Source organism: Terrapene carolina, unplaced genomic scaffold (genome assembly GCF_002925995.2).
Source record: "Terrapene carolina triunguis isolate 2854851 unplaced genomic scaffold, T_m_triunguis-2.0 Scaffold374, whole genome shotgun sequence".
NCBI classification, from domain to species: Eukaryota; Metazoa; Chordata; order Testudines; family Emydidae; genus Terrapene; species Terrapene triunguis.
In genome coordinates, this window is record NW_020664725.1 from 13,416,425 (window position 1) to 13,432,047 (window position 15,623).

The 15,623-nt window shown below is 44.8% G+C and overlaps 2 protein-coding genes across 2 annotated transcripts; one reads left to right on the forward strand and one right to left on the reverse strand.

The window, feature by feature from the left end:
- Positions 1-613: 613 nt before the first annotated feature.
- TIMM8B (translocase of inner mitochondrial membrane 8 homolog B) lies at positions 614-2,092 on the reverse strand. Its single transcript, XM_024207184.2, has 2 exons — positions 1,951-2,092; positions 614-1,221 (listed from the first exon to the last, which is right to left on the reverse strand). The coding sequence occupies exons 1-2, from the start codon at positions 2,050-2,052 to the stop codon at positions 1,054-1,056; spliced, it is 270 nt and encodes an 89-aa protein (XP_024062952.1). The 5' UTR covers positions 2,053-2,092; the 3' UTR covers positions 614-1,053.
- Positions 2,093-2,209: 117 nt separating this feature from the next.
- Positions 2,210-14,817, forward strand: SDHD (succinate dehydrogenase complex subunit D). Its single transcript, XM_024207187.2, has 4 exons — positions 2,210-2,282; positions 4,119-4,223; positions 7,733-7,877; positions 14,062-14,817. Exons 1-4 carry the CDS (start codon positions 2,228-2,230, stop codon positions 14,225-14,227), a joined length of 471 nt encoding a protein of 156 aa, XP_024062955.2. The 5' UTR covers positions 2,210-2,227; the 3' UTR covers positions 14,228-14,817.
- Positions 14,818-15,623: the final 806 nt, after the last annotated feature.

Here is a 15,623-nt window from a genome sequence, read left to right on the forward strand (position 1 = left end):
GCTCACAGCATAAACCAGACTTTTCAAATGTGTGGTCAATTTATTTACAGTCACTGCTCACCAGGTTAGGCTAAATTTGTGTAAAATATCAACATGTAGATCATTAAATAAGACTGCATCCATTCTTGTACCTTTAAACATAAGTAAAGGGAAATCTAGTTTAGTCTCTCAAGCACCCATCAGACTTCTGCATTGTACTATAACATACTCAGATAACTGGGGGTCTTCTGTCATTTGCATTAGTGTATTGCCAAATTAAGCTAAGCTGATATAAGTGAGGGTTAACCCAATGAGAAGGCTTCTATAATAGGGTCTTCCACCTGTTTGACTAGATTTAGTTAAACCAGTACAACTTTTCTAATACAGACAAAATCTCAGATACTGTATCAATTTACATTGACATTTTGAAGATTTTCTTTATAACCAGTGGGGCTATAACCAATTTAAAAGAAAAAAAAAAGCTTGGAGTGTGCAGCAAAGTTCACAGCCACAGAACTGTGCAATAGACTAGGCCCTAGCAACATGCCTTTTAACCAGTTTCACTTTTTGGTTTTCATGCATTATCCTACTGTACAGCATCTAAGTTTAGGCTTCAAACACTCCCGTAGAACAAGTGTTTTCATTCATTTATTAGTTCATTGAAAACATTTATATTCATATTACATTTTTTAAATTTAATTTTGATGCTAAGATACTGTGCCCATCCCCTGTGTCAGTAGCAAGCACATCTCTTCTCTACTTTCCTCTAATTAGATAAAAGACATGGAAAAGCAGCGATATATACTGTCACATCACAAGACTTGTTTGGACAAGTGTTCCTGATGGTTTATTAAATTGCAGTACGATGACACATTTATGAACAGTTCAGTGCAGCTAAAGAATTCACAGGGACAATTGTGCTTTCCGCAAATGATTGTTCAACCACTTCTGCATTTTGTGAAAGTATCAGTTAAAATGTAGCTTAGAACATGTGATGATGCTCCACCGACAGCTGATAAGTCCATTGACCTGAATAGGAAAGATTGGGTTGTCCAGAGTTGGGAAATGCAGTAATCAGTGTCCTCCTTTCTGTACAATCTGAGCAAAGCGATTAGTGATGGATAACGTGGTATCAATGAATCTGTCCACACAGCTGGCTAGACAGCCTTCTGTTCTGGAGTCCAACTTTGAGCCAGGTTTGTCCACACATTTGTCCCAGCAAACGTCCATGAAGTTATGAACCTAGATGTGAACAGGAAACATGTTAGTTACTACTATTTAATCAAATATTTTACAGATGGGGAAGCTAAAATATGAGAGGGGGTACAACGATCACTTGTCTAGGAGTCCTGCCAGAACACCATCCTTTCCCCCTGTGCCTTATCCTTGAGGGGACCATCACCCTCGGAACTGAGAAGTTCAGTCACTGTGGCTGTGTACTTGGTCCTTCTGCGGACACGCACAAAGGGGTCCATTAATGCCAAAGACGGTGTGATTTCTGTGCTGTATGCATCTACTTATTAGGGACTGAACCAAGTCACTGGCTCACATTGCCCCCCACACATTCATCTCCCCAAACGAGTGTCAAGGGGGACTGCCTGGCTCTCAGGGGAGGGTTACAAGGGGGCTGCCTTGCTCTCAGGGGAGGGTTACAAGGGGGCTGCCTTGCTCTCTCTGGGAGGGTTACAAGCAGGGCTGAATTTGTAACGAAAGAGTTGCGGCGGCTCAAGCCATTTTTTTACATTCCTAAGGGATGGAGCAAGCCCGGAGGTGCCAGGGCTGAGCAGCACCGGTGCTAAGTATCTTGGGGGAAGAGGAACCCCTTTGGGGAGGGGGTGGCCATAGGGATCCCAGTGACTGAGGGGCCGGACCCCGCTGGGGCTCCACGAGGCGTGTGCGGGGCTGGCTGGGGGCTGGGGCTGCCCATCGCGGGCCTGGCAGGAAACCTAGGGGGCCCCGGGGGGAAGGTACCTGGGCGGTGAACTGCGCCCGCTGCTGCTCCGCCGCCACCAGCCGCTGCAGCTCGGAGGCCGCGGGGTCCCGGCCCCCGTCCGGGCCGCCGAGCTCCGCCATGGGGAAGGCGAGTCCGGCCGCTGTGACCTTCACCGGCGGAACCGGAAGTGAAGGGGCCAGTCCCTCGCGCACGGGGCCAACCCGGCTCCCGCCGCTCCACCGCGGGTCTGTTTCCGCTTCCGGGTGCCCGTGGCGCCCTTGGGGCCGTGGGGGCGGGGGAGGGTCAGACGGCAAGATGGCGGCGCTGCTGGTGCGGGGGGGCCTGTGGCGGCCCCGAGGCCGGGGGCTGGGTGAGTGTCGGGGGCGCGGGGGGCTCAGCCCGGCCCCTCCATGGGGCTGCCCCGGGCCAGGGCTGCGGGGTCTGTTCCCAGCTCCGGCGCTGACTCGCTGTGGGGGCCTTGGCAAGGGTGATGCGGGACAACGATAGTGACGCCCCCCTTCGCGGCCAGGGGCGGGGGGCAGATACCCGCCTGCCTGGTCCTGAGCGGGTCTGGGGGTCCCCCCCCTCGCGGTCTCCCCCCCCCCCAAGCTTCTGCCTCCCCCCTAACCCCCGTGACTCGCGCTGATCAGAGCCGCCTCCCCCTTGCAGGCTGGCTGTGGGGTGTGGGTGGCTGTTGCTTTTTTCCAGCCTCCCCCGCTGCTGTTTATATTGCTTGTGACCCCAAGGCGCCAAGGTGGGTTGGAGCCTCTTGTGCTGGGTGCTGTACAAACGCAGAGCCAGGGATGCTCCCTGCCCCAGAGAGTTTACAGTCTCTAAACCAGTGGTTCTCAGCCAGGGGTACGCAGAGGTCTTCCAGGGCATACATCAATTCCTCTAGATACACCTCTACCCCAATATAACGCGCTCCTCGGGAGCCAAAAAATCTTACCGCATTATAGGTGAAACCACATTATATCGAACTTGCTGTGATCCGCCGGAGTGCGCAGCCCCCCCCCCCCCCCCGAAGCGCTGCTTTACCGCTTTATATCCAAATTTGTGTTATATCGGGGTAGAGGTGTATTTGCCTAGTTTTACAACAGGGCTACATAAAAAGCACTAGCAAAGTCAGTACAAACTAAAATTTCATACAGATAATGACTTGTTTACACTGCTCTATATACCATACACTGAAATGTTAGTACAATATTTATATTCCAGTTGATTTATTTGAGAATTATATGGTAAAAATGAGAACATAAGCAATTTGTCATAGTCTGCTGTGACACTTTCGTATTTTTCTGTCTGATTTTGGAAGCAAATAGTTTTTTAAGTGAGGTGAAACTTGGGGGTACACAAGACAAATCAGACTCCAGAAGGGCATACAGTAGTCTGGAAAGGTTGAGAGCAACTGCTCTAAGCTATCTGTTAGTTCACCCTTTGTCAATTGTAATTGTGCAGCACTCCACCTGCCTGGGTGAGCTTTAGAGAGGTAGTAAAATAAAACTCATTTGAGGGCCCTTTGTGAAAGGCATAGCGCTATTACTACTTAACTATAGATGTGCAGAATATTTTATTATGTGTCAGCTATGCCAAGCCATTGAATGAGTCAATGCCACAAAGATCTGGCAGCTTAAAGGTGCAAACAAGCATCAGAAAGAACACACCAGACCTACTAGCAGTTCAGATCTTTGAAAATACTGTAGTCACCCAGAACAACTTATTGAGCAGGTCTTTTCTAATGTAGCCTGTTTAGCTCATGAAATGAATGCAAGATTTCCCTAATGCTCACAACATAGCTGCAAAGTTTGTCATGCCACAGTTGGTGGCTAATGTTCTTGTCTCAGATTCCTTGAAGCACTGTTTTGGGTGCAGCTTGCCTCACTCTTGGAGGCATGGGGCTTTGGATATTAAATCCTTGGTAGGGAAACTCTGAAGCATGTGTACACCAGGCTTGTTAGAAATATTGCAAACAACACATTTACACACACACCCAAACTGTTATTTGTGGGGTATAATTTGTATTCCCTATTCTAACTTTGTGCATCCTTTTTTCTGAAGAAACCACTGGCTTTCCTTTTCAGGAAGCCCTCTGGACTCTTATTGCTTATTGATTAAGATGCTGATTGCTGTAGTTTAACTTCCAGGGATTTACCTTTAAATTTTGGGGGTGTAAAAGGCAACTAATCAATCTTTGTTCCGTTGACAGTTCTTCTCAGTAAAAGTCTGTTGACCAGACCTGTGGTTGCCTGTACAACAACCTTGGATCGGCCAACTCCGGCACATCAAATCCACATCTCTCCCAGAAGCTATGGTATGTTAGTCTAAATTGGGACAAAAGTTCTGTTGATAACCACTTGGGAAGCTGCTATTCTTTATCTATATTATTGTTTTTGTGATATTTGATCCTAACCTTTTCAACCAGCTCAGTCACCCTAGTCATTACAGTGTTTTCTTGGCCCCATGGAGTGATTTGTAGAGTCACAGATAAGAAATTGCCTTATCTACTCACTGCACCTAAATCTGAACAAGCTTTTGATTTAAAATCAATTGACATAATTTAAATTGGGAGTTGGACAAGAAAACATCTACAGTATAATTCGATGCTATAGAAAATTGCAAATTGCTGTGAGGTTTTTCCCTCCTGTTTTGAAGGGCATGGAAATTGGTATTGCCTGAAAATTCAGGCAGTCATCTCTATGAACAGGAAAGAGTGCTGTTATGGTTTATTAAACCTCACTTTGCACTTTATGGTTTCTGCTGAAAACTTCATGGTTCTTTCTGTCAGCCTAAAACTAACTCATCGGTAATCTCACATGCAATGTCATTTTATTACAGTATGCAGGAAAAGTGTCATTCTAAATCCAGCTTTTTTTTTCCTTAGCATCTTTCTTAAATTGTAGAAATTGACAGCGTTTCAAACAAACATTCTCAGTTTACTAACAAACATGTTAGTTTTATCAAGTCAATTTCCACAGACATCCACAAGATAGGAAAAGGGAAGATAGATTAAAGAATGGGTGATGCTTTTTATGGCCCTGTCAGATCAATGGTGATTGTTGTAAGCTTGGTGCAGAAATTGTGGCTCCCCTGGTGGACAGGAGCTTCTGGTCCATCTGAGGTCAGGCTAGAAAGACTGAATTGGAGGCAAGATTCATTGCTGGACAAAATTTCCTTTCTCCACGTAGCAGGAATCAGTGGAGAGTGGTGTAAGATAAACAGGCGAAGACCAAAATCCAGGACTGTCATAATGTATGCCATTAAACCTGAGAAATACTGACCAGGGATTAATTAGGATTTTATATCCTTTAAACCCAAACTTTTCCTGTCATGACTCCCCCTTACCAGTAATGGAATCTGCCTGCGTCCCCCCTTCCATTACTGCACAGTTGGCTCAGCAGAGGAGCTTGGGCTGAAGGCAGAGCTGGGGGTAGAACTGGGGATGGGGGAGGAGCTGGGGCTAGAGATGGATGTGACCTGGGGGTGGAGCGGGTATGAGGGCAGAGCTGGGCTCAGGCTGAAGTGGGGCTGTGGCTGTGGCTGGATCTGGGCTGGGGGTGGAGCGGAGCTGTGGCTGGAGCGGGCTTGTTGGCAGAGTGGGGCTGGGGGCAGAGTGGAGCTGCAGCTGGGGGCGGAGCTAAGCTGGGGGCATATCGGGTCTGGGTGGCGTTCCCCACCTCCTGTGGGGGTTGGCCTGGGCCCCGTCGTGCACCCCCAAACATTCTTCCGTGCCCCCTGGGGGGCCTGCCCCATAGTTTGGGGACCTCTGTTGTAACGTATGGCAGAAAATAGAAAGAAGAATGCAGACACAAACTAAACAAACTGATAAAAAGTGACAGCCAAGCTGCCCCCACTACTTTCCCCTCCAAGTTTTCTACTTTCTCGTACTATGGAAACTACTCACACTGTGTTAACAGTTCTTTCCACAGACTATATCTACTTGAAACAACGCGGTCTTGGACAGTCTCAGTATGTAAACAAGTCAAACTCAAAAAAAGTTTGCTACATTTATGTCAAGAAGAAACTTGTTGCATGCTGGAAAATGTTTCTCGAAGTTCATGGTAGTAGCGCATTAGTCCACTGCAGTTGTTTTGCTGGTGATCTTTTTGTTCCATTGTCACAGCAGTTCTTGTCTAATATCGGTCACCCTGTGCAGAGCAGGAGAAATTCCATGTCTTCTTTTTGGTACAGTTTACATTATATCTCTTTTCCAGCTCATGATTTCAGGTTGATCAAACAGCAGTAAGCATTTAGACAAGTGATCTGATGTGTGTTTAAAATCAGTTCTTTGTAACTTTATGCTGTTAGCACTCTGCTATTGAGTGCCAGTGTATTGTAAGGTGTCCTGCTTCCCTCAGTATATGTCAACGTCTCTTAGAACCATATTTCTTCTAGTGATGTCCAAAATGTATAGGAAAAGTAGGCAAGGTTACAAAGAACCCAAACTACCACTTCTGTGCTTGTCTGAGTCACTGTCTGTGCAAACAGAACTGTGTACTGGTAGTTGTCTATGGAAGAGGATTGAGATCATGGGGCCTCTTAGGCTACTTCTAGGCACTGAATACCTGGGGAAGTCCCAGAGGTTCCAGCCCCTACTCTTGTTAAGATAACACCAATCCTAATTCATGCACTCAGCTCTTCATATAGTTATCGCAGAGGAATCGGATACTTAACAGATACAGCACACTCCATGCATAGGTCTTAAAACATTTCACAAAGAAAGGGGAGGGGTTTCAATATCATTATCCCATATCACAGGTGGAAAACTAAGGCACAAAGAAGGGAGGTGGCTTGCCTTGGGTCACACAGTTGATGGGAGAACTGGAAATAGAACCAATGCATCTTGGTGCCCAGTGTTCTTTCCTCTCCATCCTGTTATGCTGCTTCATTGTTCTTCATCCACTCCTTTCAAACTGTCATGTACTAAGCAGGGCCCTCAGTGACGGTCACAAGGAGGCAGAACTGGCAAGCACTGCATCTGCAGGCAGTTCGTGATACACTAGGGCAACCACCTTTACTATTGTTTTCAAAAATGCCTGTTCTGTGGTGTTTGTGAAAGGGCCTGTTATTGAACAGCAGGCCATGAAACTAACAAAGGTGGCATTTCCTTTGGCCTCATCTATCAGCTTTTTCAGTCTGTTGTTGTCTGTATTCTAATTAAAGGAAATTTACTTTCTGAACAGCAGAGGGAGCATTCAGAAAAGAGATATTTAAGGCGGTATTTAAAATAGGAATATTTAACACAAGAACCTGGGGTAACCCAGTGAAATTAGTAGGCAGCAGGTATCATGAAACAAGAGGAAGTACTTTTTCACATGATGCAGAGCTAATTTGTGAAACTTATTGCCAGGGGAAGTTGTGATGGGCAAAAGTATAACAGGGTTCAAAAAAGAATTAGATAAGTTTATGGAGGATAGGTCCATTAATGGCTGGTAGCCAAGATGGCCAGGAATGCAACCCCATGCTCTGTGTTCCCCTAAATCTCTAACTGTCAGAAGCTGGGTCTGGACGACAGGATGGATCACTTGATAATTGCCCTGTTCTGTTCATTCCCTCAGAAGCATTTGGCACTGGCCACTGTCCGAAGACAAGCTACTGCGCTAAATAGACCATTGTTCTGGCCCAGAATGGCCATTCTTCTGTTCTTATGAATATGGTTTGTAGCAATAAGTCAAAGGCAACCTGGTTTTGCCCAGCTAAGGGCTGTGTATCTAGGTCTGAGAAAGCACCTAGTTGCACAACACTGGTCAGAATGAGCTAACCATTGTTCAGATTGGGATATTGTGAGCAGAAACTCTGTGTTGAAAATGCTTTTTTTTTCAGCCGGTTCCAAGGCTGCATCTCTGCACTGGACGAGTGAGCGAGCTGTCAGCGTCCTCTTGCTGGGTCTCCTCCCTGCAGCCTATCTGTATCCTGGACCTGCCATGGACTATTCACTGGCTGCAGCCCTCACACTCCACGGTCACTGGTAAGCGTAGATGTGAAAACATCTGGTAGATGTCTCACCAGGACCAGCCAGAGCTACTCTTTGGGCTTATAGTCCTGGATGCAAAAGGAGCTGAGCAGCAAATCTGTGTGCATCAGGAAGTTCACATTAGAACACCTGGTAAAACACAAGAGCCAAAACTCTTATTCCTTGTGTTATTGTGACTGGCATCTTGGCCTGTTATAGCCTTGACCAGACTAACACCAGGTAGGGTCTTTGTCATTTTGCCTCTTCAGTTAGAAGGCAGGGTAGATACTCCTATTAGGGGAGCCTCCTTTCACTCTGTCTCCTGTGTTTATTCCCTTATCCATATCTCATACTTTGCAGACAGTAGGAAATCTACCTAAGAGGGACTATTGGCTGTCTTTGGCTAGTAGGTTATATATGGCCTTCAGATCTGAATGTTTCAGAGTATACCCCTAAAGCAGCATCAGGACAGATCTGTGCTTAAATAAGACCTCCAAGGGAAACTCAGGATTTTATTGGTGGCTCTTTTTCCTCAGAGCCAGTACAGATTCTGGGCGTCAGCTTAGCATTAGGGGGCACTGTATTACTGGAGGTGCCATCTTTTGGGTGAGACAAAAATCAGTCTTGACTACACATCCTTGTTAATCCCCTGGCATTTTTGCGAGAGTCAGGATGTTAGTCTTGAATCCTGGCCAGATATCTTTTTGGGTAACTCCACTTTACCTCCCTAAATTCCTTTTTCAGTTTCAGTTGGATACAGTATTTTTCATTTCCTGTGGCTGTATAGCTGTTAAACTGCTGTAAGTTTTCGACCAGAGGATGTTGCATCCATGAGGGTGTGTTTATCTGTTACCTTTCTAAGTCTATGTAGCCCCCATCATTCTAGTAAGTGAGCATTTTCCAAGTTCTTTAAAATGGAAATAGCATCACTCTTACTTTTCAGCCTGTAGGACAAATGGTTTGACACTTTATCAGATTTGTCTTTGTATGTGCGAGTGCATGACTCACTGAAGGGAAGCTAGTCAAATAAACCTTTTTGGCATTTAATTCTGATTGTGCTGAGGCTTGTGGTTTCTATCTGATGTAAGAAATTCTAGGTCAAGCTCCTGTGAAAGTTCTGTTTTCTGCAGTCACAAGCCTCTCCTGACTGATAGGCAGGTAGTTGTCCCTGGAGGTCTCTTAGGTAGCTTTTGCAAGACCAATGGAAGGCTTTGACTGTCAGGACATATTCTGAACTGACTCTCTATTCAGTGAGGAGCCATTGCAGAGAACAGAGCACTGGGATGATGTAGACAGAGACCTGCATTGTTCAGCTAACAAGCTGCTATGTTTTGTACTAGGTGAAATGCTATAAGGGTCTTTGGCTTCATTTTTAGATGTGAGTTGCAATAATCCAGCCTGGAGATAATGAATGTGTGGATTGCTGCGGCCAAGTCTTTGTTTGACAGGAATGGGCAGAGTCTTCTAATCAGCCACAGATGGAATTGTTGTATGCTATGTTGTAGCTGTGTGGGTCCCAGGGTATTAGAGAGAGAAGGTGAGTGAGGGAATATCTTTTATTGGACCAACTTGTGTTGATGAGAGAGACAAGCTTTCGAACTACACAGTTAGCTGTGATACTCTAGTACCTTTCCCAGACCCGAAGAAGAGCTCTGTGGTAGCACAAAAGCTTGTCTCTCTCACCAACACAAGTTGGTCCAATAAAAGATATTCCCTTATCCACCTTGTCTCACAGATGGAAGTGGACATTTTCTGGCATAGTTATTTGGGCATCCAAAAGCATTGAGGAGCCCAAAAGTAGCCTAAGACAATCTGCGGACAGTTGCCCTCAATAGTGGGGGAATATTCTAATAGAGGCAAGTACTTCAGCATACTTCCCTCTTCCTACCAGCCTCAGCCTCACTTGGGTTCAGCTTTAGCCAGCTAGTCTTCATCTAGGTGCTGATTTCAACCAAGTATTGAGTAAGCTTGGAGACATTACTGTTTGCATTTGACATAAAGGAGATATAGAGATGGCTATTTCAGTACTGCTGACACTTCAGCCCAAGTTGTCTCACCAACTTTTTTAACAGCTTCTTATAGATATTATTGATAAAGGCGTGGGGAGAAGATAGAGCCTTGTGGAACTCTCCAGGTGAAGGCTTTTGGCGGTAGAGGAAGCGTGTCCCATAATAATCCTCTGGGTTTAGTTTTAGGGGAAGAATCTGAGTTGTCCTAGGAGTATCTGTTCCCACTTCAGCTTCTTGGAGATGGGACAGGAATCTTTGGTGATGAGCCAGTATTAGATACCCGAGACCAGTCCCTCAGTATTATGGATGTACTTCCTTTGTCCACAACCAGGTAATCTTCCAGTGCAGAAAGTTCTCTCTCTTCACTAGGTCCTGGCTAAGAGGGATCAGGGATACTGGCATGTGACAGGTAACATTGGAGACTGACTAGCTGCTAGATTAGTTTGCTTAGGAAAAAGGGATCAGACACTGTGAAGTCTTTGGTGTCAAGCAGTGGTTTATTCTAATATTGGTTGGCATATTGCCTGGGTTAGGGTGCATGGTAGAGTTTTCTAAGTTTTAGAATTTAGCAGGATCCCAAGAATTTTCAGGCCTGGGGTTTGGTTGTGGTGGTTTCTTGCCTTGTGACAGAAAGCTTTTTTCCCTACCTGGAGGTCAGACATGAGTGTGTGTGTGTCATACTCATTCCATAGTGTGGCTGTGTATGCATGCATCCAAAAATTACCTACGGTGGAAAGTTTGAATAGGAGACATTGGGTGATTGTTTTAGTGACATGGTCATCCATATAAATGTTGAAATCTGTCAAGATGATGAGTCTTCCGACTTTCATCACCAGGTTAGTATAGTCTCTCTTTTTGCAGATGAAGCGGACTTTAGCTTCAGAGAGCTTCTCCTACTTTTTAGCCAGGAGGGGAGTAGATTGGCTACTTCATCTCCAGATTTGTCCTCCGTCATGCTGTGCTGAAGAGAGTATGAGGGGGAGAGGAGCAAAGAAGCAAGGGAAGATGACACTGAAACTGCTGTATCAGTCTGCCAGGTTTCTGTGATGTAGTTCAGGCTTGGCAGCTCATCGGTGAGACGTCCGTGGATAGTGAAGGACTTATTGATCACTCATCTTGAATTTACGAGGCTGAGATCCTGAAGTTTGTAGGTTTGTGTTTTGTTTGGCCCATGTGAAATATCTGTTTGCTGACTGCAACGGATTGACTGTAGTTGTTTAGTCATCTTCCCCATACACTGGAATTTGCTCTGTTCACTTCTTCCTGTTGGGGAGGTCCACAGGTGTGAGGTAGGCCTAATTGACAATGTTGCCATTCTTATGGTGTGCCAGATGTCTAGAAAGTGGCAGACTGCTCAACTCTCCAGGTGAGTGAGGTAATATCTTTTATTGGACTGACACGGTTGCAACAACATGGCATACAACTCCCCAAGGGTCAGAATTAAGGTGAATTGTTAGGTATCGCTTGTATATCAGTTGGAAGAACACTTTGGGATTCTCTGGGTTGAAAGGTGCTCTCTAAATGTAAGCGAAATTTACTGAGAGGTCTTCAGTGCTGTGCCAGACCCCTGTACTTTGCTGAATGGCAGAAGCTCCCCCTGCAGCTGTGAAATCTGGATCCTGCCTACTTGCTGCTCTTCTGAAACATCACCACTGTTGGGAATTCTTTCACAAAATAAAATTATCAGGGCCGTGGGAAGTCTTGAAATGAAGCCAGATTTAAGAATTTTTCTGCTGAGGTGTCTGCATCCTGCGTGGGTGAGCCTTTCACTCGGACAGTGGTGGTTCCTGTTTTAGGGGATATTACATATGACATGGCATGGTTTCTAGGAGGATCCTGACTTGTACTGTCTGAGTTTCCTCGTGAGTAAAAATATATGCAAATGCTGACATTTCTTCCTTGACTATCTTGTGGTGACTCTGCAAAGAGTAGGACAGTAAATTCTAAACTGGATGTCGACAATAAAAAAAACCTTTTTTGTGCAGACAATTAGGGGTTTTCCCCAGCAAAAAAACAAGAGCCAACTTGTTCGGTTTTACTTCCCTATTGCTGCAGGATAAACGCTGTTTGTCCTGTCTTATCTGTTATAACTCATGGAGAAAGGCCACAAAATGAAACCCTCCCCTTGCACATGGAGTTCATAGTTTGAAAATGTTTCTCTGGTAGTAAGAAACTCTCCACTTCCAAAGCAAAGGTTGCAGGGGCTTACGCTGTTTAGACATCTGTAGGGGAGCTGAACTTTCAGTTACTAAGATGTCTAAGAACAGCAGGCTTGTTGTGCTGGTGACCTGGGTGTGTCAGTCATGCCATCCCTCTGTTTCTTCTGTGATGGCTGGAGGTAGGAATGTGCAAGACTCCTGTGCACCCCCGTAGGGTGTTCTCCTCATCCCCTCCTGTGGAGCTGGGATTTTATTACATTTGCAGCCGTTGCTTTGGACCTGAAGTGCATCATTGCTGCTAGGACAATTTAAAAAGGGAAGACTATTTAGGCTACTGTAATCCCAGTGACAAACTAGAGAGCCCATACTAATGGCTGATCTGAAACTCCAGCATTTGCAGACTTTTCCTCTGGTTTTTCTCCTTTGCTCTCACTTGGCATTTTGGGGGTGTGCTGAAATCCTGCGTCCTGGCTCTGCACTGCACCTTCATACATTCAGACCTTCAGGTATAAATCTCTACTCAGAAAGTTGTTGTAAACCACATGCAAAACACACTCTCCTGACAGGCCAACCATGATGATTGATGAAGTGAGTGTCAGTACAAACATCTAACTTTATTTGCACAAGAAACCTGAAGTCACTTAGATCTTGGACCAAGCTTCTTTGGCATGTAATATTTATAGGCTGACTTTGCCATTCAAAGCAAAAAACAGTCGGAGGTTAAGTTATCTATGGTGCAGTCATAGGGCTGCCAGTGGATACATAGTTGCTCTCCTTGTGTTTTATGGGGCTTTATACAGAACAGCCAAGGGTGCAGATAGGTACCACTCAGACCCCCCCCCCCCCCCCCCCCAGTGGCAGTACATAGCTCTAGCAAAGGGGTCGGCAACCTTTCAGAAGTGATGTGCCGAGTCTTCATTTATTCACTCTAATTTAAGGTTTCGCGTGCCAGTAATACATGTTAACATTTTTAGAAGGTCTCTTTCTATAAGTCTATAATATATAACTAAACTAGTGTTGTATGTAAAGTAAATAAGGTTTTTAAAATGTTTAAGAAGCTTCATTTAAAATTAAATTAAAATGCAGAGCCCCCTGGACGGGTGGCCAGGACCTGTAAAACAGGTATCTCTTCCCCGTCCCCCAGTGGCAACTGCTTTAGCATAGTGAATCCTGCTAGATCTTTAGGGCTGTTACTGTTCCTTAGTTTGAATCTGAGAGATTTCTCAGACTCCTTACTATGTGGAGACAAATCATGGGAACCAGCCAAGACTTTCCAACGTGTCTCTGAAATGTAGTCTTACATTTTACAAGGTGAACCTAGCAGTGCAGAAGGCTAAGGTTGCTTAGCCTTTGGCATTAAAGGTGCCACATCAGTGTAATAAGATCCTGCAACAGGAGGACAAGGGAAAACTTTGCATATGGATCAAAGTGTTGACTGCCATAGACACCATTCAGACATTCTCAGGAGAATTCTAGGGTCTGCCAACTTTTTGACCTAATATGAGTCTTTGAGATCATCCAGGCTCCCTGTTTGTGTCCCAATGCCTGGCATCCTTTGTACATAGGGAGAAGAGACTGGGATCTAGCATTCTCCTGACTGTAGAGGAAGCACAGTGTTTCCTGTGATTTCTTTCTCTAGTGGAACAGCATCTCTCACTGTCCTCTGCCCCCGGGAGTGAAATTTACTTATTAACGGAACAGCTCTTAGCTGCCTGTTTCCTAGATACTGTTAAAAGGGTTGATTAGCCAAGTTTTATTTGGCTCAGAAATCACCAGTCAGCACAAACGTCCTGTGAGTGCCTACAGCTGCTTGCTGAGTAGGAAGTGGGTCCTTTTCTCCAGCAAAAGCCTCTGAGTAGTGGAGGCACGTAGCTCAGTTTAGGAGATGATGTGCAGACTGAGAAATGTGAGTATTACAAGGGCGTTAGTTGCTGGGAAAGTTTCCATAGATGATGGCCAGGAGAGCCAGCCAGATTTGATTAGGGATTGCTCTGGTCTCTTTTCAGCATGTTTCTCTTTCTCTCTTTGTAGGGGTCTTGGGCAGGTTATAACTGACTATGTCCATGGGGAGACATCTATTAAACTGGCCAATACAGGTCTGTATGTACTCTCAGCTGTGACCTTTGCAGGCCTCTGCTACTTCAACTATCATGATGTGGGTATCTGCAAGGCTGTGGCTATGCTGTGGAGCCTCTGAGATGCAACCAAACTGCTGGCAAAACATGATTGTTCACTGCTGCCTCTGCTTCATCATATTGTTACTAAATCATTCAATGAGAGAAAAACAGTAATTAAGGGTACATAGTGCATGGGTAGAAATCCCAATGCCGAGTCATCTAGAAATCTACAATTTGAGCTGGCTCCTTATTGCAAAAACTAATATCAATAGCAAAAAATGGGCTGGAAGTGGGGTTCTGCCAGAAGAGAAGAGTTAGGCTGATGTGAACTGGATTCAGACAAGAGTGAACTAATGAAGCTGCGGTGTAATTGGGGGTGAATTAGTAGTTTATTGTATCAGGAACAATCTTGGATGGCTGAAACTCATTTTTCTCTTTCAGTGGCTGCATTGTTTAGATTGTTGCAATGTAATTACTGTTTAATTTCCCATTTTGTAAAATGAATTTGGCTGTGGGAAGGTTCAACCTTTGTTTCTAATGTTACAATTAGTGAATTGTACACAAGGTGCCTCACATAATGTTCTGAGTGGGCCCTGAGAGTCAGTGTGAAAAAGGAAGACTTTTTGTTAATCTACAATAAAGAATTTACAAACGTTGGGTGTGTCTGTGATTCTGGCAGTCATTTTTATCCGCTATTAACAGTTAAAATCTTCTCACCACTCTTTATCTTGAAGAAGGTATTATTTTAGGAAGAAGACATTGTTTATGCAATGTTTTGAATAGATCCAGTGCTGAATAAGTGCTAAGTGTTGTTTCTGAGACTATCCTCTGTTTAGAAACCATCCTAGACCCAGAAGGAAAGAATGTTTCAGTGCAACTTACTTTCCAGGACTCATGAGCTGCGTGCGGTTTAACGGTTCAAATGGAAATTGTCTGTTTCTGCCAGCAGCATTCTCTCTAATGGAGAAAATATAACCGACCCACCTACCCGCTTTTCCTGAGTGCTGCCTGTGTGATTCCACAGGGGACAGACAGTGTTGAATTCAAACAGCAAATAATTCATCCCTATCTGCTTTTTGTTTAAATCTTTGGTTTCATTCCAAACTTCCTTCCTCTTCGAGAATTTTCTTTGCAAGTAACCTTGACATTATTCTACATTGGCATGTAATTTAAATGGCTACATCATTGACTTTCTGATGCCAGGAACTGTCAAGGGTGTGATGTCCTGGGCAACAAAACCTTCCCCTTTTTTTTTTAGTTACATTTGTGTCTGTTCAATAACCTGTTCAAATTATCCTGTCTATAAACCACTCTAAATGTATTCAGAACTTATTATAATTGTAGCTTGTATAGTTTTCCTCTTCCATAATCATCAAAGCATATTTATTGGGTCACTGATAGTGGCACTCCAGTTTGAGGGTTCACCTCAAACTGCTGCTTCCAGCACAGAATATCTCTGTTTAGCTAAAACTTCCA